Genomic DNA, 27,091 nt, shown 5'->3' with positions numbered 1-27,091 from the left:
GTGTATATATATATATATATTCTTTTTGTAAATACATTTTTACACATTTGATCATATGTGTTAATTATTATAAAATGATATACTTATACTATAATATAAATAAACTAATAGTTTAGTATATGTAAACATCATATTATTACTAACATAGAAAATCTGTAAAATCGAATCAGACCAGACTGAAACCGAAAAAATCGGAAGTTCTGGTTTTGGTAGAATCGTTCTGGTATCAGTTCTTAAATTTTCAAAAGGATGTATATCGGTTCGGTTCTAAAAAATGTACAAAACCGGACCCGTTACACCCATATGCATGGTTGTGGGTTTGGTGCTGCACAATGTTTGGCATCAGGCGAAAGCGGAAGCCGTGCATGTAGGGACAACTCTTCCATTATGCGAGTTAGGCAATTGCTTAAGGCCCCTAATGGAAAAAGGCCCAAAAATAATATATATATATATATATAAAGTAGAATTTTTTTAAAAATATATATACGTAATAAAAAATTTTAATTAACTCAATGGGAATGAGAATATAAACAAGATCAAATAGATATTATGTCATTATTAGTTTTTAAAAATATCATAGATAATAATCATTTTACCTATTCTCCTTCTAAGAATACACTTCTCTTTTATCATTATTAGTTTAATATATAATTAATGGAAAAATTATAAATAACAAAATCTAATTTTTCAGTGTTCATAAAAGGTTTTTGTATAATCTTTTGAAGAGGCAAGGGCCCATTTTTTTTTTTCAAATGTATAAGTTGTTTATAGAACTTTATTGAAGAAGAAGAAGAAGTTCCCATGTGTGTTGCCGAGTTGTCTGTTTTTCATTTTTTCTGCTTTGTTGATGGGAGGCGACGTGGAAGAGTGAATGGTTGGCCCAAGTGCAATGGTTCAAGGCTGGGTGGCTGACGGCTTGAACTCTTGTGGTGGTTTCAAATGGTGCAACTTGGAGGCTTGCTGACTAGGTGTTGGACGTGCCTTGCCGTGGTTGTAGCTTGGAGGGAGGCTTGTTGTGGATGACCGTGGAGGCTGGCGGCTTTCATGGAAATGTAAATTTTTGTGGAGAAAAGTGTGCATAGTGCGACAACCTTAGTATTTCTTGAGGTATACGTGCAAGTGGATCTTTATAGATGGGTGGTCAGCTTGTGTGTCTGGGTCAGGTCTAAAATATTGGGTGATCGGGTGGGCCTGTACTTGGGTTTTGGGTCTGTGGTTTGTCTTTATACACACATAAACCAGTTAGGTCTCTTTTATGGATTTGGCCCATGGGTCATAGGGTTTTTTTAGATCTTTTTGTTGACTTTTAAGGGGCCCTTGGGACTTAACAAAATGGGTTGGGCCATTTAATGGGTCTAGCCAAATTCTTGGGCTTTCCTAGATTTTATAGGCCTAGTCACTTAATAATTTCTAATGGGCCGATTTTGCCTACAAAATAAACTCAACTTGTCTAATAAATGCATATGGGCCCATGGCCTAATTAAATATGGGTCCACTAACTCCTTAAAAATTAAATAGGCTTTAACTATTTATTGCACCTAATAGAAATCATTAACTCACCATAATAATGGCCCCATGACCTATTTATAGGTTAGGTTTTGACAGTGAGTTAAGATAAGATCAGTTGAGATGAAAGATAAAAGTTAAATAAAATATTGTTAAAAAATAATTTTTTAATATTATTATTATTATTTTAGGATTTGAAAAAGTTAAATTTTTTTGTAGTATTTTATGTGAAAATTATAATGATGAGATGAGATGAATAATTTATTATTATTATTATTATTATTATTATTATAGGATTTGAAAAAGTTGAATTTTTTTATTGTATTTTATGTGAAAATTATAATGATGAGATGAGATGAGTTGAGAGTACTGAACCTTAAAGTTACTCATAAACCGCAATTGGATTTCTCAAAACATTGGCACATTATTATGGTCCAAAAAGTATTCTCTAAGCCTCAAAGGGTCTTAAAATAAAATTTTGTGCCTAAGGTTCTAACAAAAAGTTCCTAGCCGACCTTAATAAATTCATTCGAAATAGAAGAGTAATGCTAGATACAACCCCCTTACAGTCCTATGATTTAGTAAATTTATTTCACTGGGTGCCACTTATATGGGTTTACTAAAACCTTGTTACTCAATGTACATATATCCCATGGTTAGTGCATGGGATTAAAGAATATTTCAGCAAATTTCCTAGTTCTATATATAAATGATATATTGCCTGTACAGTAGATAGCCAGTAGTATGCGTAGCTTTGCATTAAAAATTGGGATAAATGCTATTTTAGCCCCAATGCTTTTGCTCTTTAGACGGATTAATCTCTCAAATTTAATTTTTCACTTTACAGTTCTCAAAATTTATAATGCCATTAAAAAGACACTATTACAGATTCATCAAAATTTCACATCACCATCAATGAGGGATTGCCACGTGTCAGTAAAAAATAAAAAATTCTTTTAATACTAGAAATTAAAAAGAAAACAATATATGAGATGAGATAAATTAAAATAAAAATTGAAAGTTGAATAAAATATTTTATTATTATTATTATTATTATTATTTGTCGTAGGATTATTGGATTGTGAAAATAAGTTGTAATTAAGGTCATTGGGTTTTCTAAAGAACTAAGGATTACATATTGGCATGAAGAAAATATTATATTACATTATGAATTATCATAATGACAATATTTCAAGATTGAAAATAATATAGTGAGACCTATAAATCTTCTCCACTAAATTTATTCTAATTAAATTCTCTTAGAACAAAAAGGCAGAAGAAAGAACATGCAAGTCTTAAAGTGATTCATTGTAAGAGGAAAAATTAAGAGACATAAAGTATATATAAGCACAAAATTAATGAAGGCTACGCCATGACTAAGCTGTGTACTAGTTTACTACATAAAAGTCACGTGGAGCATACAAGACTAGCTCATTAGTTTAAGGCCTCATTTGTTTTCGTCAATAAGAAGAGATGAGTTGAGATTAAAGTTAAAAATTGAATAAAATGTTGTTAGAATTAATATATTTTTTTAATATTATTTTTGTTTTGAAATTTGAAAAAGTTGAATTATTTATTTTATTTTATGTAGAAATTTAAAAAAAAAATTAATGATTAGATGAGATGAGTTGAGAGAAGTTCTCTCTAAATGGTATGTAGACGTAAACTTATACTAATTCATTAAAAATGAAGATTTATTTGTTGACATTGATAAATAACAAATTGAAATGTAATTGAGAGGGAAAACCTTGTAATTTTGCCTATCAATCTATCCAATAAAAAGTCATATTTATAGTTTAATGAGGCCATATAAAGAATGGAAATACAATTACAACATAAATCATTTATAATAATTGATTTACATTAATTACAACAAGCTAAATATGATAAAGTTTAGAATTTTATGATAGAGATTTATAAATATGTTAGAATTTTATGAATATTCTATTATAAGTACGGTATTATTCTGACCCACATAGAGTATTGAGTTTATTCATTGGGATATAAACATAAAAATGAAGCTGAATGACTAATATATTGGTATTAGGTCTTTGAAGATTTTTTGCTCATAAGGTACTCGCTTATAGAACTATCATTATAAAAAAAAAAAAAAAAAAAAAGAGCATTTATAACAAGTTATTTGCGATAGAAATGACTATTTGTAACGAGAATAGATTCATTTTGACAATAAATAACCGGTAATAAATAAATAATTTTCTTGTAATATATGAAAGAGAGTGCTCGCTACATATATAAAGAGTGTTATCATCATGATTCTTTGTGTTGTGCTTTTTATACGAGTGGGAGTACATCAAAATGAGTATCATTATGACCATATGCAGTTCATATAACATTAACTAATTTGTGGGATATGAACACATTTCTTATATGAAAAGATTTATTGTGGCCAGAATATAATGATGTATTTATTTAATATAAATTTATACGTGATAGATAAAGATGACTACTCATGAAGGGTTGTGTCTCCTATAATATATCAATAGTACTGCATCCCTTGATGGAAGAGTACCAACACTACTCTAAATAGAAATGGAAAGATCTCTAACCTAATATCACAATTAGTTTGTGTACTTCATCCTTATAAAGATGAATAGATTAAAATATTCCTTTCACATTTCAGATAAGTCTTTCTATTTAATTATAATTTTTTCTAAGTACTGCTATTCTAAAAATTTTACACTCCAGACTGTTTATACATGTATCATAATTTAATTTGAAATACAAATTTTAAAATTTAAATCTTACAAATCAAGCTTTATTATTTAAGTAATATGGATAGTATGCTTTATACACAGACTTGAGAATATAATAATTTTTTTCTGATAATGGAACAAATTTGGCCAAAGATGCCCATTTTTTTCATATTTTCACTTCGTGTTCGAGATTTATATATGAGTTTTATTACATACAGTCATTTTTATATATTCTTTGTGCACTCTACTGATGTGATTGGCCAAAGCAATTATTTTATTTATAGCACTAAAAGTTTTTCTAAGTTGGCTGAGTGTTAAATATAATTTTGGGTTCCACAAGCGGCACATATTTTTTTTTTTAAAAAATATAATTTTTTATATGAATTTCAGATTTGCTAATTTTTTTCAAAATATTATTTTTTATTGAATAATTAGAGCAGCCTCGTGCTTAAGCTAGCTATGATGGTTAATTAGTTCCATGAATGTTTCGGCACGTACGTACTCATTTATTTTGACAGAATCATTGAACTCAGCAATTCAACGTTACATTCCTATGTATGTTCATTGTATTTCTTATCAGAGGGCCCCTGCTATCGGCAACTCGCGGGAAATTAGGTTACGCGAACATAATGGCTTTTTAAATCTGTTTTTCAAGTGTAGAAGTAATCAAAAAAATACATGGAAGAGTTTTAAGGTCATTTCTTTATAGATAATAGTATTTATATTGAGCAGACATATAATGAGTTGCATTTTTATGCAATGAGCATGTTTGAGAAATGAGTTTTTACGTAGTTAAAGAGAGAAACAAGAATATATTTATGTACTAGTGTGGAGGGTATCGAGGAAACGAAGGTTATGATCTTTTTATAAAATAGTTTTATGGGTGTTTGTAAATTGAAGGAAGTGAAACAAATGAATATTAGTGAGGTGTGTGCAAGAAAATTAGATATTGTAGAAAAATAAATAGAAATGAAACAAAATATCAAATGCCTAGGATGCAGTTTTCACTATTTCATAGATTGTTAATAAAAAATGATGAAATCCCTATTTACTCAACCACCAACCCATTCGTAAGGATCATGGTTGAAAAATATAATAAATCATGCACAAGATATGTCTTAGCCCAAATTTCCTACTAAGTTGCAAAACTAGATGTACAATGAAAGAAGTTTATCAAAATCTTGCATCAATTCAAGTATTAATTGTGCCTAGCGTCTACAACAGATCAGGATTCATGAGAAAGAATTCTAAGTTTCTCCAAATATAATAACATTGCAACTCAATAAGTTGTGAAATGAAAATCAATGGAAAAGAGAGCAAATCAAACCAATTTGTTTCTAGGTTACTCCCCAACTAGGCTTAGAAATTTAGCCTAACATCACTGAATCCAAACACTCCATCCACATTTTTTTTTGAATCTACCCAAAAGAAAATGAAAAATAAAAATGGCCCAAAAGTCTGAAAATGAAAACCCAAATGAAAAACCAAAAAGAAGTTGAAAAAAATGTCCCTCGAAATGCCTGGCTTTATATTCTTCTCCTGTGGGCTCGTGATTGGCTGGCTCCCATTCCCCTTTGGATTTTTGCTCCATTTTCGCACTTGAGGCCACATGTCATCGTGCCTTTAGTTCCCGTGCATGAATTTGCCCAGCCATTGATTCCAACCAGCAAGTCCAGCACTCCCCCGTCCCACTCATCCGTAACTTCCTCATTCTCTCTTTTCCTTTTTTTTTTTTTTTTTTTTTTTTTTTTTTTTTGTGTTTCAGATCCCTAGCCCCTTAGCTTTTGGATGCTGCACGTTCAAGTTGAGTATTTCCAAGAATACCCCCGTGCTTCAATATCCTTGTACAATTAGGATGTCAGCAACTCTTTTCCAATAATGCCTTGCAACATATAAATAAGATATAAGAGGTTTAAAATTTGGGGTATTAATTTTGGTATGGAACAGCTGCATTGTAACTCTTTTCAAGTGCAAAATATCATACTTTATCAATTGACTCAAGTATCATAATCTACTGCATAATTAAGTGCTTAACTCAATTTTTGGTTAAACAATTTATTCACTTAAGCAGCTTAATCACGCAATTTTAATACTTTATCACAAACCCCCCCCCCCCCAACTAGCTTTTTGCTAGTCTTTAGCAAATAATGCGATAAAAAAATTGAAGGATCTAAGAGTGAGCCTTTGAACTAAAAAATCTCTACAAAAGATTAAATCATATTGTGGTCTTGGACATTAAAATATAGTCAGGTCAGGTTATAGATTAACACAAAGGCTTATAAAATTCTCAAGAACCCAAACAAGGGAAATGTATTTAAGCTGCAGATTTTTTAGTGCATTCAAATGTATGAATAGATTGCCATTTGTTGGTTTCAAGATTTCTTACAATAGTTTTAGCTTAGTAACTTTTTCAAGAAAAACCAAAAGATTTTTACTCCAATTCAAAACCATTACATTGGTGGTTTTCACGTTATCACACTTTGAAAGTCCCCCCCCCCCCCTCCTAAGAATCCCAGTGATAGGCATCATTTTTCCAATGCACTTGCACTAATTATTTTCCTTGATCTCTCGCCTGTCCATTTTCTCAAATATTTTTACCTCTCATTTATTATTATTATTATTATTATTATTATTATTATTATTATTATTATTATTATTATTTATGGAGTATCTCTTTCACTTTTTCTAGGCCATTAAGATATAATTCATTGTAGTTCTTGTTAGTTACTTAGATGAAACCATTGATTGACATCAAACAAACAACAAAAGTATTTGTTTGTGTCTATTAAGATCATCAATCAATAGCTTTGAAATACATTGCCTAAATTTGAGTTGCTAAGATTGATAATAAGGTCCTGTGTTGAACTTAAACTATACCAGTGGAAATTAGTGTAGCCCAAAACTGCAACTATTTGATCTTAAGTAGAGAAGTGTGAAAACAGTAACTTGGCAGTAAAGCACAAAAAATTCAAACTCCACAATTATAAATCTTGAGAGACTAAGTGGTATTCAAACTCTCCTTACCCCAACTAAAAATGAGCAGTGTCCTAACTACAAAACATAAATAAAACAAGGCATAAATAGGGTCGAAGGAAATAGTTGAGATGGCTGAAGGGATCATGAAAGTAAAAATGAAATAAAAAAACAAAAAAAACAAACATACAATGAACTTGAAAAGATAGAATGAAGAAAAGTAAAAGAAAACAAAATAAATGAAAGGAAAAAAAAAAAAAAAAAGGAACATAGAAGTGAAATGAACAACAAAACAAAAAAAAAAAAAAAAGGAAAAAAAAGAAAAAAAAATTAAAGCAAAATAGAAATGAACTAAGGATCATTAGAATAAGTAGGATATTGCAAAGGAATAGAAGTATCCTCAGGTAAAAGTTTTGCCAAAAAATGTTTAAGTTGTTAGCCATTTACTATGAAAGTATTTCCATTTTGAAGATTAGTAATCTCAACAGTTCTATGTGGAAATACAACCTTAACTAAATAAGGATCACTCCACCTCGATCATAATTTGTCTGGAAATAGATGGAAGCGAGAATTGTAAAGTAAAACCTGTTCATTAGGCTCAAAGTTTTTCTCTGGATGTGCTTGTCATTAAACATCTTCATACGTTCCTTTGGCAATTTAAAATTGTCATATGCATCTCATCTAAACTCATCCAACTCTGAAATTTGAAACTTTCTCACAGAACAACATGGTCAAAGGAAAATTTGAATTGTTTAATAGCCCAATATGCCTTATATTCAAGCTCAACGGGAAGATAACATACTTTTCCATATACCAAGCGATAAGGGGACATGTTAAGAGAAGTTTTAAAAGTTGTCCTATAAGCCCAAAGTGCATCAGTCGGCCTTAAAGACCAATATTTTCTGTTGGGGTTGACTTTTTTTCTAAGATGTGTTTAAGCTCCCTATTAACTAATTCAGCTTGCCCATTTGTTTGAGGGTGATATGGAGTGGAAACCTTATGGTGTATACCATATTTTTTCATGAGGACAGCAAATGGTTTGTTGCAAAAATAGATTTCATTATCACTAATAATAGCTCTAAGTATGCCAAATCTAGCAAAAATGTTTTCTTTCAAGAATTTAAGTACTACCTTATGGTCATTTGTTTTAAATGGAATAGCTTCAACCCACTTAGAAACATAATCAACTGCTACTAGGATATATAAATAACAAAAAGAAGATAGAAATGGCCCCATAAAATCAAGCCCCAACAATAAAAAATCTCAATGCCCAAAATGGGTTATAAAGGCATCATGTTCCTCTTAGTGACTGTGTCTAGTTTTTTACATGGCTCACAAGTTTTGCATAAATTATACGCATCCTTAAACATATGCGGCCAATAGAACCCACTTTGTAAAATTTTTTCAACAATTTATGTGCAGAAAAATGTCCCCACAAGCCTCAGTATGACAAAAGAAAGAACAGCTTGTATTTCATGATCAGGCACACATTTCCTTATAATTTGGTCATAACAATATTTAAACAAATAAGGATCATCATAGAAGAATGACTTTACCTCATGCTTGAATTTTCTTATGTCTTGAGCACTCCAATTGGGTGGAGTTTGTCCTGTTACTAAAAAATTAACTATGTCAGCAAACTAAGACAAATTTTCAACTGACATTAATTGTTCATCAGGAAAAGAGTCAAGAATAGGAATAATGTGCTCATTTTTAGCAAATGTTAGCCGAGACAAGTGGTAGGCAACTATGTTTTCAGCACCATTTTTATCCTTGATGATAATGTCGAATTCTTAGAGAAGAAGAATCCATCAAATCGATCGATCTTGGTTTAGTATCCTTCTTTGATAATAAATACTTAAATATTGCATGGTTAGTGAAAATAACCACAAGGGAACCAAAAATATAAGTTCGAAACTTGTCTAGTGTAAAAACTGCAGCAAACAGTTCTTTTTCTGTGGTAGAATAATTTCTTTGGGCTCCATTTAGAGTTCTACTTGCATAAGAAATGACATGTGTGAACTTACTTCTATGCTGTCCAAGTACAGCTCTTATGGCTACATCGCTAACATCACACATCTCAAAAGGAATAGACCAAACAGAAGGCTACATGATAGGGACTGTAGTAAGCAAAATTTTCAACTCATCAAAAGTATTTTGACAAGAATAGGTCCAGTCAAAATAACATCATGCCTAAGTAACTCACATAAGGGCTTAGAGATAGAATTAAAATTTTGAATGAACCTCCTATAGAACCCAGCATGTCCAAGAAAAGACCTGATTTCCTTTACTGTTTTGGATATAGGAAGCTTGGAGATAAGCTCAATCTTAGCTTTATCATCCTCTCGGGATGAGACTATGTGACCAAGAACAATGCCTTTTTGAACCATGAAGTGACACTTTTCCAAATTGAGAAGCAAATACTTCTCTTCACACCTGGCTAAAACAGCTTGTAAGTTAGTCAAACATGCATCAAAAGAACTACCAAATACTGAAAAATCATCCATGAATACTTCCAAACTGTTTTCAATCATGTCACTGAAAATACTAAGCCTACATATTTGGAAAGTAGCTGGTGCATTATATAGTCCAAAAGGCAATCTTCTAAATGCAAAAGTGCCAAACGGGCAGGTAAAAGTTGTTTTCTCCTGATCTTTAGGTTCTATTTCTATTTGGTAGTAATCAGAAAATCCATCAAGAAAGCAATAGAAATCATGACCAGTAACTTTTTCTAACACTTGATCAAGTAATGGAAAAGGAAAATGATATTTCCTAGTAGCGGCATTCAACTTCCTATAATCTATACACATTCGCCAACCAGTAGGAATCTTAGTAGAAATTAGTTCATTTTTCTCATTTTTCACAATAGTAAGCCCAGACTTTTTTGAAATTACATGAATGGGACTTACCCACTTACTGTCCGTGATAGGGTAGATAATTTGCACATCAAATAGTTTCAAAACCTCTATTTTTACTACCTATCTCATTTGCATCTCCCTAGAGACTTTAGCATTTTCTTCTAAATAAATCCTATGAGTGCACACAAGAAGATTTATACCTTTTACATTCGCAATTGTCCATCCAATAACACATTTGTGCTGCCTCAAAAATTCCACTAGTTTCCCTTCTTGGTTATGAGTGAGCTAGGCAAAAATCACCATTGGGAAGGTGCTGTTAGGGTCCAGAAATGCATACTTCAGGTCAGTCGGCAATGGCTTCAGCTCTAGTGTTGAGATTTCATCTGCTGAAAGCTTTAAACTTGCTGTCAATGACAGGAACTGCTCAACTTTAGGCCTCCATTTAGCTTCAAATTTATTTTTTGCATTAAGAACAAGAGAAACATCAGTGGGGGTGTCATTAATAATGAGATCACAAATATTTTCTAATTCAAACAGCAAGTTAATGGGTTGATATGCCAAATAAGCCTCTTCCTCAAGGATACTTTCCAGCAAATTGACTTCTTGTACATCTTGCAAGTCTTGAGGTTGCCTACAAATATTAAAAATGTTTAGTTCGAGAGTCATGTTCCCAAAACTCAGCTTTAAAACACCACTCATACAGTTTATCAATCCATTTGAAATAGCAAAAAAAAGCCTCCCAAGAATCACATGTGCTTGAAAAGAAGATTTTGGCGTCAAGTGAACATCCAACACTATAAAATCTACAGGGTAACAAAATTTGTCCACTTGAACTAAGACATCGCCAACAACTCTTCTTGGCATTTTGATTGATCTGTCAGCTAGTTGTAAAATTATTAGAGTTGGTTTTAATTTCCCAAACCAAACTGCTCATATACATTATAAGGTAGTAAATTCACACTTGAACCAAGATCTAACAATGCTTGACCAAATTTTGAACTTCCTATAACACAAGCAATTGTAGGTGAATCGGGGTCTTTATATTTTGGTGGGGTATTACTCTGAATTATGGCACTGACCTGCTCTGTAAGAAAGACTTTCTTTTGTACATTTAATTTCTTTTTAACAGTACACAAATATTTTAAAAACTTAGCATAAATGAGAATTTGTTGAATAACATCCAACAAATGGATGTTAATCCTAACTTGCTTGAATATTTCTAAAATTTTAGATTGGTGTTTGTCTTTGTGCAGGAGAGCCAATCTTTGAGGAAAATAAGCAGGTACAGGACATGAAATCTTTACAATTTTATTTTTAGTTTCAGTTTGTTCCACCTCACTCTTTTCAGCCTCATTTTGTATAGGCTTAGAGACCTTACCAGCCTTGTCTGAACCTTGAACTGGAATGTTCACTACCCTACCATTTCTCAAAGTAGTGGTTACCTTCACTTGCCTTACATTTGAATTCTCAACTGCTTCTTGAAGTGGCTGACTTTGTGGATTGGGTTGAGGTTGTACATGAAATTTTCCTTTTTCTTGGGAGTTTCAGGCCATAATCATCTTTATAAGTGTGCTTTGAATGTCATTTATTGCTTGAAAATTTTGATTATTGATTGTTGCTTGACTTTGCATAAATTACGGTTAGGTGTTTGACAGTTGATGTACCGTCTTCTCAAGTCCCTTCTTTTGCATTGGAGGTGCTTGAATTGTGAGTTGAGAGGGTCCTGGAGCCAAGGTTGCTGGAGCTACCTACTGGTCACTCTTCTAACTAAAATTTGGGTGGCTCTTCCATCCTGGGTTGTAAGAATTAGAGTAAGGACTAGAATATGATTTATGTATTATATTTACAACATTAGGTTGGTCCAACAATACTTCTTTGAAAGCAGGGATTGTGGGACATTCATTAGTTGAATGCCCATGATCCTCACATATGCCACACTTCTCAGAAATTTTAGGTACAACATGCACTTCATTTACTTTTTTCAATCCATGACTTCCATTTTTCTGAACAGCAAGGTTAATTTAACACGTAAATCATCATCTTCTTTTAAAGTATGTTTTCCATGACCAGACTCAACTTGGCTAAACCTATCATGCACATCAGCTGTGTCCCAAGATTGAGCATTTTCAGCAAGGTAATCAAAATATTCGAATGCTTCCTCAGGCTATTTGTCGAAAAGTTCTCCATTACACATGGTTTGTACAAATTGATGCATTTTAGGTGTCAAACTTTCATAAAAAAAAAACTTATCACTCGCCAATTTTCATAACCATGATGAGGACAAGTATTTAAAAGATCCTTGAACCTTTCACAGCTTTGATAAAAAGTTTTAGGATCTTTGGGTAAAGTTCGTGATTTGTCTTTTAAATGCATTTGTCCTATCTATTGGAAAAAATTTCTTCAAAAATTCAATTTATTTTTCCTGCCGTGTGCCTATGGTTCTAGGTCTTAATGAATTCAACCATGTTTTAGCCTTATCTTTCAAGGAAAATAGAGTCTAATAACCTCCTCAGTGCATGTCCGGTCCATAAATGCAGAACAAACCTCTTCAAACTCTTTGATATGAAAGTAAGGGTTCTCAGATTCCATGCCATGAAAATGTGGAATCAATGGAATCAATCCAGATTTGAAATTAAAGGCATTTTGCATTCAAAGATTGGATTATGCATAAGGGTGTGCTAGTTCTGACATGTTGTAACTAAGTGTCCTATTCTAATTTACTACTTCCCTATCATGATTCTCATTTTTAGCCATGGTGCTATGAGTGTCAGAAGATGATTCAAGCAAAAAGGATACTGAGTTAAAAGATGCTAGTGATTCTGTCCTAACCAACTGAGAAGTTTGGTCTCTGGTCCAACCAGTCATACAAACAAGAGCAAAAAATAAAGGAAAACATAAGAAAAACAAAAATAAAATAAAATAAAAAGAATGTCACCCAAGCTATGAAGAGGTTCACACCACTACAAACATCTTCTTAGCAGCGATGGAATGCTCTAATAAACACTAATTGTCCCCGGCAATGGTGCCAAAAACTTGATGGCTTTCTAGATCTGTCTTCCAAGTGCAAAAGCTATCAAAGTAGTACATGGAGGAGTTCCAAAGTCATTTCCATATGGACAATAGTATTCATGCTGAGCAAACATATAATGAGTTGCATTTTTTTTACAAACTCTTACAACTCATCACATCTCATCTGAATTGTTTCTCTTATGTTTGGATAGTAAGATTAAATGAGATGTGATGAGATATATTGAATAGTAGTAAAGTTTTTTAAGTTAAGATGAGATAAAATAGTTTGTAAAAAAAATACGTGTTTGGATAGTGAAATGAAATGAGATAGTTTTTAATTTTTGGGATTTGAAAAAGGTGTGGGTCCCACTATTTTATAGAGTACCCAAATTGTACACTGTTCATGTTCTGTTCACATCAGTTTTCAATGTTCATATACTGTTCATGCACTGTTTACGTAAGTTTTGGCACTATTCACGTACTGTTCATGTCAGTTTTTACTATTTTATACTATTTATTTACTGTTCATTTAAGTGGATGTTTTCAAAACTTAAGAGATGAAATATTATGTTTAGATAGCCAAAACTATTGTACGGTACAAGTCTAGATGAAATTTTTTCATTTGTATTGGCTAACTAAACCGGGACTTAGTTGTGTTTGGGTTTCTTTGTGTTAGGTTGTTATAGGATTAGGAATACTAACTAGATAGTGTTAGGATCTTCTTGAGTTTTGTTCTCTGAAAAATTCTACCCACCATTCTCTTAATTACAATCCACTCAACATTCCCTTATAGTGTGGCATGCATCAGTAATAAATAATTTTCCAACCATTTAGAGAATGGTAGAAAGATGATAAAAAAAGGATGGTATATAGCATCTTCTGTTGTTTTCTATTCAAGTGAACTCAACTAATGAAATGTTTTTTTGAAGAGAAAATTATGAAATACATGTAAAATTCAACCAAAGAAAGCTTTTCATGTAGCAAAAAAATATCAGATTTAAAAAGCAAATGCACATCGGAATTATATAAATGTTGGTATTTTTTAATAAATATTAGTTATAACGTTTGTTTAATGTCTACTAATGAGCACGAAAAACGCCTGTATGTTTTTATTTTGAAAAATAAAACGCCCGTGGAAAGGTTTAGCTTTTTATTGACGTTGGTGGCTGCTTTTATTATATTAATTGCCTGTTAATTTAAAAAAAAAAAAAACAAAAAACAAAAAAAAAAAAAAAAAAAAAAAAAAAAAAAAAAAAAACCGTATACAGAAGAAAAGTCGAAAGCCTGGGCTTTATCTCGTTCAGTTTTTCTTATCTTGAACTTTTACATTTACGGGATTAAATAGCCTTCAATATTTAGGTTTTGAAAACGGTGCGAGGTGATATATATACTTGTACGAAGAAAGCACCTTGTTTATTGAAAAAAAAAAATATATATTCTATTGCTGAAAAAACAAAGTTTATTGGATATTAAGTTGAAATGAAAATTAAAAATTCAATAAAATATTATTTTTTTAATATTATTATTGTTTTGAGATTTAAAAAAATTGAATTGTTTATTATATTTTGTGTGAGAATTTAAAAAATTTATAATGATTATATGAGATGAGATGAGACGAGACGGGACAAAAGAGAGGTTATTTATTAGTGGAGCTTTGAGCTCAACTTTTTGTATAGAGTTCGTTCAAACTATACGACAATCAGTTGAACTGTTGTATCTTGAAAGAGACAAGTCAAGAGGAAGTATGCTCCACTAATTAAATTGAAATTTTGTACATCGTAGAGGGCTTAAATTTTATTAAAGAGAGTGAGATTTTTCTACCTTAGTCCAAACTAATTTCATTTAAATGTTAATTTTATTATAATTTTTATTATATTATTTTATATTTCACCAACATATAAATAAAAGAATTGAAGTTCATGTGAATCTATGAACGAAAAAATAATTTGGAGCGGAGATTTGAAAACAAAAGCTAAATTGATGATATACAATAAAAATCTTATTTCAGTTTCATTTAAAGCATATTAGAAAGAGTAAGGAATTTAGTTTGATGGATATTTTTTTTTTTTTAAGAAGTTGTTAAAGATTTATAAGATGTTTGACAAAAACATCCTATACATTATTACTTAAGTTGTTAAATATTACTTAATTATTATTCAAACACAAAAATCAATATAACTTTTACAAACTTGAAACAAAATATAAAAATCAATATAATTTTAACAAACTTTAAAATAAAAATAATGTTCAAACAAATTTTTAATTATATTATTTTTTTATTCATTTTTTTTTACTCTCTAAAAATTCAATAAAACATCTTTACTCAAATTATTTTATAATTATTCACTAAATATGAGATACTCTAAAAACCTAAACATTCCCTTAATTATCTTCTCGATGTTGTCTCGTTCACCGTGTAGCCAAGCTATAAAATTAAAAGAGAATTCAGTTACAAAGATATAATATAAAAATAAATTTATAAATATATGATTTTATATGATATATTAGGTAAATTTTATAATAAAAAATTATTTTATAATTTAATATATCATATCAAATCATATTAATTTATAAATTTATTTTAATAAAATTTTTTTGTGATTAAAATAATTTTTTTAATTAAAAATAAATTCTTAATTCCAGATGCATTCATCTTACATGTCACGGAAACGTACAACCTGAACCATAAAATAAAAAGAAAAAACACTTTGTCTATTTGCTTCAGGAAAGGAAGACAATTTCCGTTTCATACGCCGAATGATGTGGCTGTGCGAGGACAAGAGGTGTAAATGTGTAGCAAAAAAACAAAGTAACCATCAATAAAAAATCATTTTAATTTTATTGTTTTTAAAAATTAAGATTTAAAAAAGGTAACAGAGTTGAAAGAAAAAGAAATCCTAGTTTATATAATTGGTTAAAGTTAGAATTAGCATTGGATCGTCCACCGTATTAGACAAATTTTGTCTAATATACCAATTTTTTTTATTTTAATCTTTTGTCTATTCTACGTAAAGTTTAACCACACATTAATTTGTTCATGATCAATCTATTTATAATTTCTTTTTTTATTGTTATTATTTTTATATAATTGCAAGAAGTGATCTATAACCTGCCTTTCACTAGCTTACAACAAACTTATTGTTTTTATAATCTAATTGCAAAACAAGTTTTTACTAAACACTGAAGGAGGAAGGAGAGAGAGAGAGAGAGAGAGAGAGAGAGAGAGAGAGAGAGAGAGAGAGAGAGAGGTGTGGAGACGCGGTTCTATGTATTGAACAAGAGGGAAAAGATGATGAAGGGATGAGATGAGATACCAAGCATCATATTAATACCATTAGCACCAAGCTATAAAGGAAATCATGTAGTTGTAACCAACTCAATCTCCTTAACTAGATCAGTTGTAGTCTATCCTCTGTAAAACTGCTATCCGATAATATAGGATCCTCTTCTTACGCTATTCGAATGTTTTTGATATTTGAACTTGTAACTGCAATATCCTGTACAGTCCTTATATATAGGACATTCTTGTATCAATATAATTAAGTTTCCAATATCTTCTTTATGGTATCAGAGACTACAAGTTCTCTAACGAGTTTTTTTTTCTCCTTTTCAATGGCCACATCCTCTGAGTCTGTGATTCTCAATAAATCTGAGCCTACTAGCAATGGTGACACTCATCTTGTTGCCATCAATGACAGCTCTCAGCTTCCTCTGAAGTTGACACCTTCCAACTTTCCTTCATGGCGTGCCCAACTGATGTCTTTACTCATTGGCTACGATCTCCAAGGCTATCTTGACAGCACCATTGCCTGCCCGTCACCAACGCTTCCTACCAGCACCTCCTCTTCTGCAGCTGTTCCAAATCCAGCCTTCTGGTGCTGGTTTAGGCAAGATAAGCTGCTCCTTCATGCGATCCTTGCATCAGTTTCCGAACCGGTAATGCCACTAATTGCTGCTTCAACTACTGCTCGTGATGCATGGTCCAAGTTGCAATGGTTGTATGCCAATCGTTCACGTACCCGTGTTATGCAACTTAAGGAGGAATTGACTCTCATTCAACGAGAGTCTTGCTCGGTCTCAGAGTATCTCCATGCCATTAAGGTTCTAGTTGATGAACTTGCAATAATAGACTCCCCTGTCTCAGCAGATGACATTACTCTTTATGTCCTCAATGGCCTCGGTCCTGAATTTCGTGATATTGCAGCACCTATTCGGGCGCGTGAAACTTCTCTTACATTTGAAGAACTTCATGACATGCTGGTTGGTCATGAAAACTACTTATAACGTATTGAAGCCGTTAACTCATCCCTGGTTGCTACTGCAAACTCAACCCAACGTCACTCTGCTGCTCCCAAATCCAACCGCAATCAACGCTTCAACACTAATTCATTTGGCCAGCAATGCACCAACTCCAATCGCTATGGTCGTAAAGAGCGGTCTGGTAAGTCACAAATTGTTTGCCAGCTATGTGACAAATTGGGACACTCGGCCAAGACCTGTCGCTCGCCTTCTACTGAGAAGTCTGTAAATTGTGCCACTACCAGCGGGTCAAACGACAAGAAATGGCTTGTGGATTCAGCTGCTTCCCATAACATTACCTTGGATCTTGCAAATTTATCCGTTCATTCGGAGTATGATGGCACGGATGAGGTCGTTATTGGCGATGGTTCACGTTTGCAAGTCACACATATTGGCTCTATGACTCTTCCCTCCTCCTCGAAAACATTTACCTTAACCAATACTCTTTGTGTTCCTAATATTCACAAGAATTTGATCTCAATTTATAATTTTACTCGCTCTAATAATGTTTATCTCGAGTTTCATCCGTTTCATTTTCTTGTGAAGGATCGGAGCACGGGGGCGACTCTTCTTCGTGGTAAATGTAAGGAAGGTGTCTATCCAATGCCAATGGCTTCTCCTGCTACCAAGTCCTCTGTTTTAGCACTAGTTGGTGAACGCACAACGTCTGAAATTTGGCATAAAAGACTTGGGCATCCGTCGAATAAAATTGTTGATTTGGTTGTTCGTCAATTTTCTCTTCCTGTTGTCGTATCTCGTTCCTCTTCACCATCTCTTTGTACTGCTTGTCAATGCAATAAAAGTCATAAATTGCCTTTTTCCTCAACTTCTCTTATTAGTACTCATCCTCTTGAATATATCTATACAGATGTTTGGGGGCCTACGTCTTCCACTTCACTTGATGGATTTCGGTTTTATGCCTTGTTTGTTGACCATTTTACCAAGTATTCGTGGTTGTTTCCAATCCATCGAAAAAGTGATGTCCACTCCATTTTCGTTTAGTTAAAAGGGCTACTTGAAAATCGGTTTGGCTTTAAAATTAAGCACTTATACTCAGATAATGGGGGAGAATATTATGCTCTTCGAAAATATCTTTCTTCTAACTCCATTAGCTGGCTAACCACCGCTCCTCATACACCTTAACAGAATGGTACAAGTGAACGACGGCATCGTCACATTGTCGAAACAGGCTTAACTCTATTGAGTCAGGCAAGTTTGCCTCCATCTTATTGGTTCTATGCGTTTCAGGTAGCGGTTTATTTAATAAATCGTATGCCGACTACTATCTTAAAAAATAAGAGTCCATTTGAGTGCTTATTTGGTCGTCTACCTAATTATAAGAAATTGAGAATATTTGGTTGTCAGTGTTATCCATGGTTGAAACCTTATACCACTAATAAACTACAACCAAAATCAATTCCTTGTCTCTTCTTGGGTTACTCGAGTTCACAAAATGCCTAGAAGTGTATGGACCTTGATACTTCTCGCATCTACCTGTCTCGGCATGTTGTCTTTGAAGAAAATATTTTTCCCTTCTCTTCCTCTACCCAGGTCACTAAGTCCTCTCTGTCAGTTTCAGGTGCTAACACACAAGACCTTGCAATACCAGTGGTGCCTTCCATTGGACTGATACCTTCCTCTCATACCATGATGGAAAGCGCTCCTACAGCTCCAGTTCTATTTCCTCAACCAGAATCTTCACCTGCACAATCTCGTCCAGCAGAAACACCTCAACCTGCAGCTTCAACCCAGCCTATTCACACTCATACTATGACCACCAGATCTATGAATAATATTCATAAACCCAAACACCTTTATCTAGCCACAAAACACCCTCTTCCTCAACATGTAGAGCCCACATGTGTGTCTCAAGCCTTGAAAGATCCCAAGTGGCGATATGCTATGTCCGAGGAGTTCACGGCTTTGGTTAAACATGGCACTTGGGAGCTTGTTCCACCAAGCTCAACCATCAAAACCGTGGGATGCAAATGGGTTTTTCGAATTAAAAGAAATCCTGATGGTAGTATTTCTCGCTACAAAGCAAGGTTGGTGGCAAAAGGATTTCATCAACAGCATGGTTTTGATTATAATGAGATGTTCAGCCAGGTTGTTAAACCAGTGACTATCCGAGTTGTCATCTACATTGCTGTTCAGAAAAATTGGCCCCTTCGCCAACTGGACGTTAATAATGCATTTTTGCATGGCCAACTTCAGGAGGAAGTTTTCATGATTCAACCTCCGGGTTTTGTTGATCCTAATCTGTCTTCTGATGTTTGCAGGTTAAAGAAGTCTTTATATGGCTTAAAACAAGCACCCCGTGCTTGGTATCAAGAACTGAGTACTTGTCTTATTCAGTTGGGATTTCAACAATCCAAATCGGACTCCTCTTTATTTATTTATAATTGTGATGGAGTTACGCTATTCTTTCTGATCTATGTGGATGATCTCTTAATCACTGGTAGTGACTCTAATGTTATTTCTAAAGTGGTTGAACAGCTTGGTCGTCATTTTTCTCTGAAGGATCTTGGACCATTAAATTATTTTCTCGGTGTTGAAGTCATTTCAGTGAAACAAGGGCTGTTCCTATCCCAACAAAAATATATTCGGGATCTTCTTACTCGCACAAAGATGGACGATGCCAAGGCTGTGATGACTCCACTTGCCACCAAGGATTCACTACAGCTTCATGATGGATCTTATCCTACTGATCCAACTGAGTATCGTCGAGTTATAGGCGCTCTCCAATATCTATCCTTTACTCGGCCTAACATCGCCTTCCCGGTCAACAAGTTGGCTCAGTTCATGCATCAACCGTCTCAGCTTCATTGGATTGCTGCCAAACGTGTTCTGCGATACTTGAAGGGCACTCTCAATCATGGTATTCTTCTCAAACGCACTGGCAACCTCACTCTTAAAGGGTTCTCTGATGCGGATTGGGCAGGTGATAAGGATACCCGATCCTCCACCTCTGGCTATCTCATTTTTCTAGGTGAATGCCCAATTTCCTGGAGCACACGTAAGCAGTGTGCGGTAGTCCGTTCCTCCATTGAGGCAGAGTACCGGGCTCTTGCTTCAGCCACATCAGAACTCATTTAGATTCGTTCACTGTTTCATGAGCTTGGTATTCTGATTCCTAAGCCTCCTCATTTATTCTGTGACAATATTGGTGCCACTCAGTTAAGTCTTAATCCCGTAATGCATTCAAGGATGAAACATATTGCTATTGATCTCCATTTCGTTCGAGATCTAGTCTCAAAAGGAATGCTACAAGTCTCTCATGTCAGCACCCACGACCAGCTTGCAGACCTTCTAACTAAGGCTTGTCACGACAGAAATTTCAGAATTTGTGCACCAAGATCGGCTTATCTGATGGCACGCCTATCTTGAGGGGGCGTATAAAGGAAATCATGTAGTTGTAACCAACTCAATCTCCTTAACTAGATCAGTTGTAGTCTATCCTCTGTAAAAGTGCTATCCGATAATATAGGATCCTCTTCTTACGCTATTCGAATGTTTTTTATATTTGAACTTGTAACTGCAATATCCTGTACAGTCCTTATATATATATAATTAAGTTTCCAGTATCTTCTTTACAAGCATCCATCATAGAGATGCATGCACATAACTTAGCTCGGGATTAATTAAGCTATGTTTTTTTACTTTCTTTTCCAAGCTAGTTACATGACTCGCAAATCTAACAATTCTGCGAACATAAATATATACATAAATGGTAGTGGGGGGAGATGCATGCTTGCCATGATCGATCAAGTGTGGGCGCGCATCAGTTCAAGGGCTTCACCCGCTTGCAATTTTGATGCGATTCTGAGTTTTCTATAATCTTCGTAAGTAACAGGGACATAGAGACGCGGGTGTTCGGCATCCACGAGTTCCGGTGGGGCTTCAACCGCTGCCTCCTTCGGCCCCAAGAGAAAAGAGGCAATAGACACTCTGATGCTAGCTTCTTGGCACTGTACTCTATGCTTCAAGTTACAAAACCCTCCATTGCTCCATACCTTCATCAACATATCAACCAACAGTATTAATGATAAGTTTTCTGAATTAAAATTTATACAAGCTGATCAAAGAACGGATGAGATGGGATCGCCTGATTACCTTAGCAAGGTCCCCAAGATTGACAAGGAGGGTGCCTGGCCATGGATGGACCGATACAAATGCACCAGATTTGTCCATTACTTCAAGACCACCAACATTTTCATCATCTTGAAGTATAGTTAGAAACCCAGAATCTGTGTGAATTTGTACACCAGATGATCCAACAGTTTCGGGAGTGAAGTTGTATTTGTTTATCCTAAACTGGCAAGGCCAATCCTTGAACAAATCGCTAACCAACCCCATGCTGTTTGCCAACTTTCGTCCCAAATCAAGCGCCAAATCATGTATTGCTTGAGCGTACATCTCTAGTATCTCCCTGCCAATGTCATATTAGATTGAGTTGACAGGGAAAAAAAAAAAAAAAAAAAAAAAAAACAGATATTTCGGATGAACATCTATCTATCAGGAACGGAACTGAAAGAAGATGGAGGGGAGGAAAAGAAAGAAACCTTTGGTGAGGAGAGGCACCCAACTGAGAACAAAAGTCACGCAGAGCCTGAGGACATCCCAAATCATAGAGGCCCAAGGCCTCATAAAGAGGATTTTTATCACTTGGTGCCATGTAGCCGCTGCCGGCAATCACATCGGTGTTGCGCCTTTTGATTTCCATGGGAAGGTCAAGCAGATCTCTCACCACTTTCTTCATTTCTGTCATCAGTCCTACAGGGATATTGTGGTTGACGATCCTGAAACAACCCCATTCCTCGGACGCTTCTCTCAGTTTCCTATACTGCTCTACACCTTCAAATTCTTGCATATCAATTACTGGGATACACTTGAAATCCCCGGCCTCCGCCATTTTTGGTGCCTCTTTACTCTTCTCTTCTCGAATTTAAATAAAAAAGCTTCCACCGATACCCAATCCTAATCCGTCAACGCGATGACCGAAGCTTGCGGATCAAAAACATTACTTTTTTCTGTATTTGTCGATTACGTCGACAAACTTATAAACAGAACAAAGACAACGCTGTTTCCAAGCATAGAGTGACTTTGTGATTTGGAGCCTTTCACCTCAGAGCTCCATTACAACCTCACTTTTTAAAGGAGTCGTCAGTCGAGTTTGTTTCTTTCGACATATGCTAATTGACGACGGAACTCTAAAAGGGAAAGATGATCGTGGAGAAACAGATAGAGCCTGCGACATAATGTCGTCTGTGGTTTAACCTTTTTCGGCCTAATGGATGGTTTTTTTTTTTAATTTTTCCTCTTCTCTCTCTTCTGGTTTGGAGGTAACGATAGACTTACTGGTTTAGCCTATCATTATTATCCTTCTGGTTTAACCAACGAGCAGCGGCCAAGTGCTAGTACGAATATTGTTGTCCTTAGTTTCGATGAGATTGAGTTATTTGGAAACAAAATCTCGACTTGTCAAAGGGATGCACATGATAAATGAGCTTGAGGCATTTGTAACAGGAGATGTTACTCATCATTCCATACCATATATATTATATATTTTAAATTTTTTTATTGTTTATTTTATTTTATTCTTGTTAAACTAATTGATTTGTTATACTTATCATCCGTACACCATATACTTGTTACAGGAAAAATGAAAAAAAACAAAAATAAAAACTTGAAATAGGTGTGGTGTGTGAGAATAATAAGTAGAATTTTTCATTTTTAATTGCCAACAGATATCCGAGAACAAAATTCTGACTAATCTCATGGGTGTATAGATTTTTGGCAAGAAGATTCTTGCAAGTGAACTAAGAGTAATTTGAGAGAAAATTTCCATTTTGATGAGCAGAGTATTATAAATATGAAGTTTCAAATCCAAGACATCCAATATATATGATTCGCCCTAGAATCATTACTTGACAAGTCAAGATCGGATTGGTCAAATTCAAATTTGGCTCGATTCGTTTATTAAATGAGTTGTTCGTAAACATAAAACTATGATCAGTTATTAAACGATATAGCTCGTATAAAACTCGACTCGACTTGACTCATACGAGCTTAAATAACTTCATATTTTTATTCTTTTATAATATGTCAATAGATTCGAAGAAATTATGTTGTACTAAATATGTTACTTGAGTCCTTCGGAATAATGATTTATATACTTTATAAAGATATTAGTAAAAAGTTAAAATTTGTTTGTCAAAACTAGTACATAATGTTCTAAAATAAATATAAATTATTTATTTCATCTAAATAAAATAGCTTATGAATAAGTTGGAACTAACTCAAGTATTAAATAGAAAAATTATCCTCATCAGTTACTATTTACCATTCCACACCCCACATCCTACGAAAATAAATAAATTTTCATGTCGTGTGTGGGGTGCATGATGCGAACAATTGCTAATTTATAACAAAACTCTATTAAATATGTTGTTAATGAACAAAGTTCTAACTCAACGCAAAATCTAAGTTGGACTCGCATTTGAATAAAAATTAAATGAACCAGATTTGACTACCAACTGCTAGCTCGAACCCAACTCGTTTATCTCCATAAATGACCTTGATGTGCTTGTTATGACTGAGAACTTGTCGTACCATTCCAATAGAGTTTCTTTGATCAAGCTGCTGATGATCTTCTTAAATTTCATGCATGGCCTGTTTCCACTAATGATAGGCAGGAGAAGATGTTCTAATGGATATAAATAACAATAATGCTATGTACAACCAGCGTGTGCAATCTTTGTGTAACCAGCTGACACAGCTGGGTCCCATTTTCTCTCTTTTTTCCTCCCTCTTTCTCTGCCCTTTCATTTTTTGATCTGTCGATGAAAAACTTAGGAACTTGATTTAGTGCTTGTCTCTTACAAGATGGGCTCCAAGTCTCTATGCTTCGTCACCCACTAGTCATTCTTCTCTACAGAGTGTTCCGGCGACCTCGACTCTCTCAAACAGCTCTCTCTCTCTCTCTCTCTCTCTCTCTCTCTCTCTCTCTCTCTCTCTCTCTCTCTCTCTCTCTCTCTCTCTTTTTTGTACTCAATTATAAGTATTGCATTACTCATAAGAAAAATCTACCTAATGAGAACGAAAAACAATAACAACAAACAGAAAATGATAATTTCTAAATGATCTTCAAACATTTGAAGCACAAAAATTCATACTCTTGTCATTGAACTTAGGTTTAAACATTACATAGAACTAAAACTGAAAATCAAGAGGTTCTTCAAATTTAAAAACAACAAATCATATCATTCTTCAGCCAAAACCTTTGCTCTTGTGGAACAGACAAACAAAACCCTTCAGTGGTACTTAATGAAGCCAATTTCCTTGGCGTTGCTATGGAAACATTGCCTACAACACATGAGGTCGTACTTCCTGATCAACCCATGGGGATTCCTGCAAACTAGATAGGCGCGGGAGCTAGGGCTGTAGTTCTTAAGGTGAAATTGGAGAGAGCTATGGAAGCAATAGGCTTTGAGAAAACCCTAGAGAACGCAGCAGCACCACCTCTCAAACAACTCTCTCTCAAACAACTCTTCGACCTCGACCTCAAACAGAACCCATTACGGGAAGAAAAATGTCCAAACCCATTTCCACAGCAGAGTGTCCAATACAATTATATGCAGAAAATTATTTTCTCCTCTACACTTCTGGTTGCTAAGAAAATTTGATTATCTCAGAAACTAAAACAGGCACCGCCAATGCTATCTTCCCAACATCCTCATCAGCCAGCATTCTCTTTCTAATCCGAGAGGTAGGAAATCGAGTATCGAGCTTCTTCCTCATGTTGTCAAATTTGAGGCAAACACACAAAAATATTCAAACGAGAATCAAAATTTTTAACACAAAATTGTTCCTATTATCATCAAGATCATCATCACGATAGATAGAATCCACGAAAACACATCTCAGATACGAAAGTTTTTAAATTTCATTCCAAAAATAAAGTTTTTGTTTCAAAGACATCACTTCATACTGATTGAGCTAAACTATTACATATTTTATATATCTAGAACCATTATATTTTAATTATTTCATTACATTATTATTGGTTTTAGATGGAAAAATAGTTAAGAGGCATAAATCCGAGTTTTGATTTAAATTGATTTATAGCATGGTTTATGCTTAGTTTTCTAACTTGTAATTTAATTGGGCAATATTTCTCACATGCACAATACATCTTTGATATATTTTTATTCTTCCTTTTAATTTATTTTCTATTTTCTACTTTTTGAGATAAGCCAAAAACGCAAGCTGAAAAAAATAGAATGGTTGAAACTCACACTAGGAGAAAAGGCTGGGCTGAAAAGAAAAAAATGTAAGAGCCAAGAAGGCTAAAAAAAAAGAAGAAAAAGTTAAAAAAAGAGGGCTTCTAAAAAATGCATGTTGGGCAACTCACACGAAGAGAGAGAGAGAACCATGAACAGGACGGACACGAGACCTTTGGGCAATTTGAAAAGTCATGATTTCTTTTTTACGTGACGGACGAATGCAACGTAGGGAGAATTATTATTCATTGGGGTTTTTTATGTTTTGAAAAGAAAACAAGAATAGAGATCGCCACAGCTTGAAGTACCTTGAGGGGTCCAACATCTGCCGCTACACAGTCGTCTTCCAGTGCCTGCCACCTCCATCTCCATCCATTTGGCTTGCTCTTTCCACTCTCTACTATTTATTTAATTTTAGTTTAAAGTTTATGATGTATTTTTGAGATATTTGGCTTAGACATTTGGACATTTTATTTGCTGTTTAATTACTTAATGTTAGTTATTTTTCTTGCTTCCTTAAGCTTCCATTAAATAGACATTACAATTGTTATAAATTGATTTTGAGAATTTATGATTTAAAGACAAGGATGAACCCTAGAATTTTGATTTTGGAGCTTTTCAATTTTCAGCTCATATTGTATTAATTATTTTCTAATCTAGCTTAGTTCTTAGTTTAGTTTTGTTAATCTTTTAATTCCATTGCATATTAGGTTAATTAAGACTTATTTAATTTCAGTTTTATTAATTAATTTTTTGATTAATTGAAATTGTTTAGCTTAGTTGGTTCCTTGATTCTTAATTTCAATTTGTTAGTCTTTTACATTTAATTGCGACACTAAAAAAAATCTAAAAAATATGAATCTAGTCCACGACTAGTACCCTTTTTATTCCTGTTGTATTCTTCCATTCATTACACATACCACAACTTTTATTTTCTCTTTGTGAATATTTTCATCATTTTAAACCAGTTTGATTTTAAGCAATTTTTCCTGAGGAGACAATCTAGGAACTTACTCCTAATTATTACGCAACATCCTCCTACACTTGTGACAACTTTTGTGCTACTCATTTTTTAGTGAGTCAAATTTTTGGCACCGTTGTCGGGGATGGTTGCTTGACGTAAATTTAAACTCGTTATTTTTATTTTTATATTTAATGTTTCTTTCACTATCTTATCTCTGATTACACATTTCATTTATCACCTACTACTCAGTCGCTTGAACCTTACTTATGCTATTTGGACTGATGTTTAATGTCATGGGTGAGAGACAATTCAAATAGGTTGCTTAGAGTTACATCAAGCACTGAGAGTAGTATACACATCTCAAAGATAGATAGCTCTTTTGTTTTTTCTACAGACGAGGATATTGAAATTGAACAAACCATGGCTGCACCTGCACCAAGCACTCTTATGGATTATTTGCAGCCCACTCGCACCACTACACCATCA

General features: G+C 33.8%; 1 protein-coding gene across 2 annotated transcripts; it reads right to left on the bottom strand.

Annotated features, from left to right (window-relative positions):
• On the bottom strand, nt 1-22,524 carry LOC121239565 (2-oxoglutarate-dependent dioxygenase DAO-like). Of its 2 annotated transcripts, XM_041136832.1 has the most exons (4): nt 21,922-22,524; nt 21,473-21,788; nt 21,077-21,372; nt 1-20 (listed from the first exon to the last, which is right to left on the bottom strand). In XM_041136832.1, the coding sequence occupies exons 1-3, from the start codon at nt 22,269-22,271 to the stop codon at nt 21,124-21,126; spliced, it is 915 nt and encodes a 304-aa protein (XP_040992766.1). In that variant the 5' UTR covers nt 22,272-22,524; the 3' UTR covers nt 1-20; nt 21,077-21,123. The 2 variants fall into 2 exon arrangements, with proteins under 2 accessions (XP_040992766.1, XP_040992765.1); XM_041136831.1 differs by lacking the exon at nt 1-20 and having other exon boundaries at nt 20,953-21,372.
• Between the last annotated feature and the right edge of the window lie 4,567 nt (nt 22,525-27,091).

This window comes from Juglans microcarpa x Juglans regia, chromosome 7D (assembly GCF_004785595.1).
Source record: "Juglans microcarpa x Juglans regia isolate MS1-56 chromosome 7D, Jm3101_v1.0, whole genome shotgun sequence".
In the NCBI taxonomy this organism is placed as follows: domain Eukaryota; kingdom Viridiplantae; phylum Streptophyta; class Magnoliopsida; order Fagales; family Juglandaceae; genus Juglans; species Juglans microcarpa x Juglans regia.
This window is presented reverse-complemented; position numbering and strand designations above follow the sequence as displayed.

Excerpts from the sequence above, each read along its gene's own strand:
- LOC121239565 (XM_041136832.1), bottom strand. The coding sequence starts at position 22,271 with ATGGCGGAGGCCGGGGATTTCAAGTGTATCCCAGTAATTGATATGCAA. Across the intron at positions 21,789-21,921 it reads GGTGCCTCTCCTCACCAAAG|GGAGATACTAGAGATGTACG; the intron begins GTTTCTTTCTTT and ends TGACATTGGCAG. Across the intron at positions 21,373-21,472 it reads ATCTTGGGGACCTTGCTAAG|GTATGGAGCAATGGAGGGTT; the intron begins GTAATCAGGCGA and ends ATGTTGATGAAG.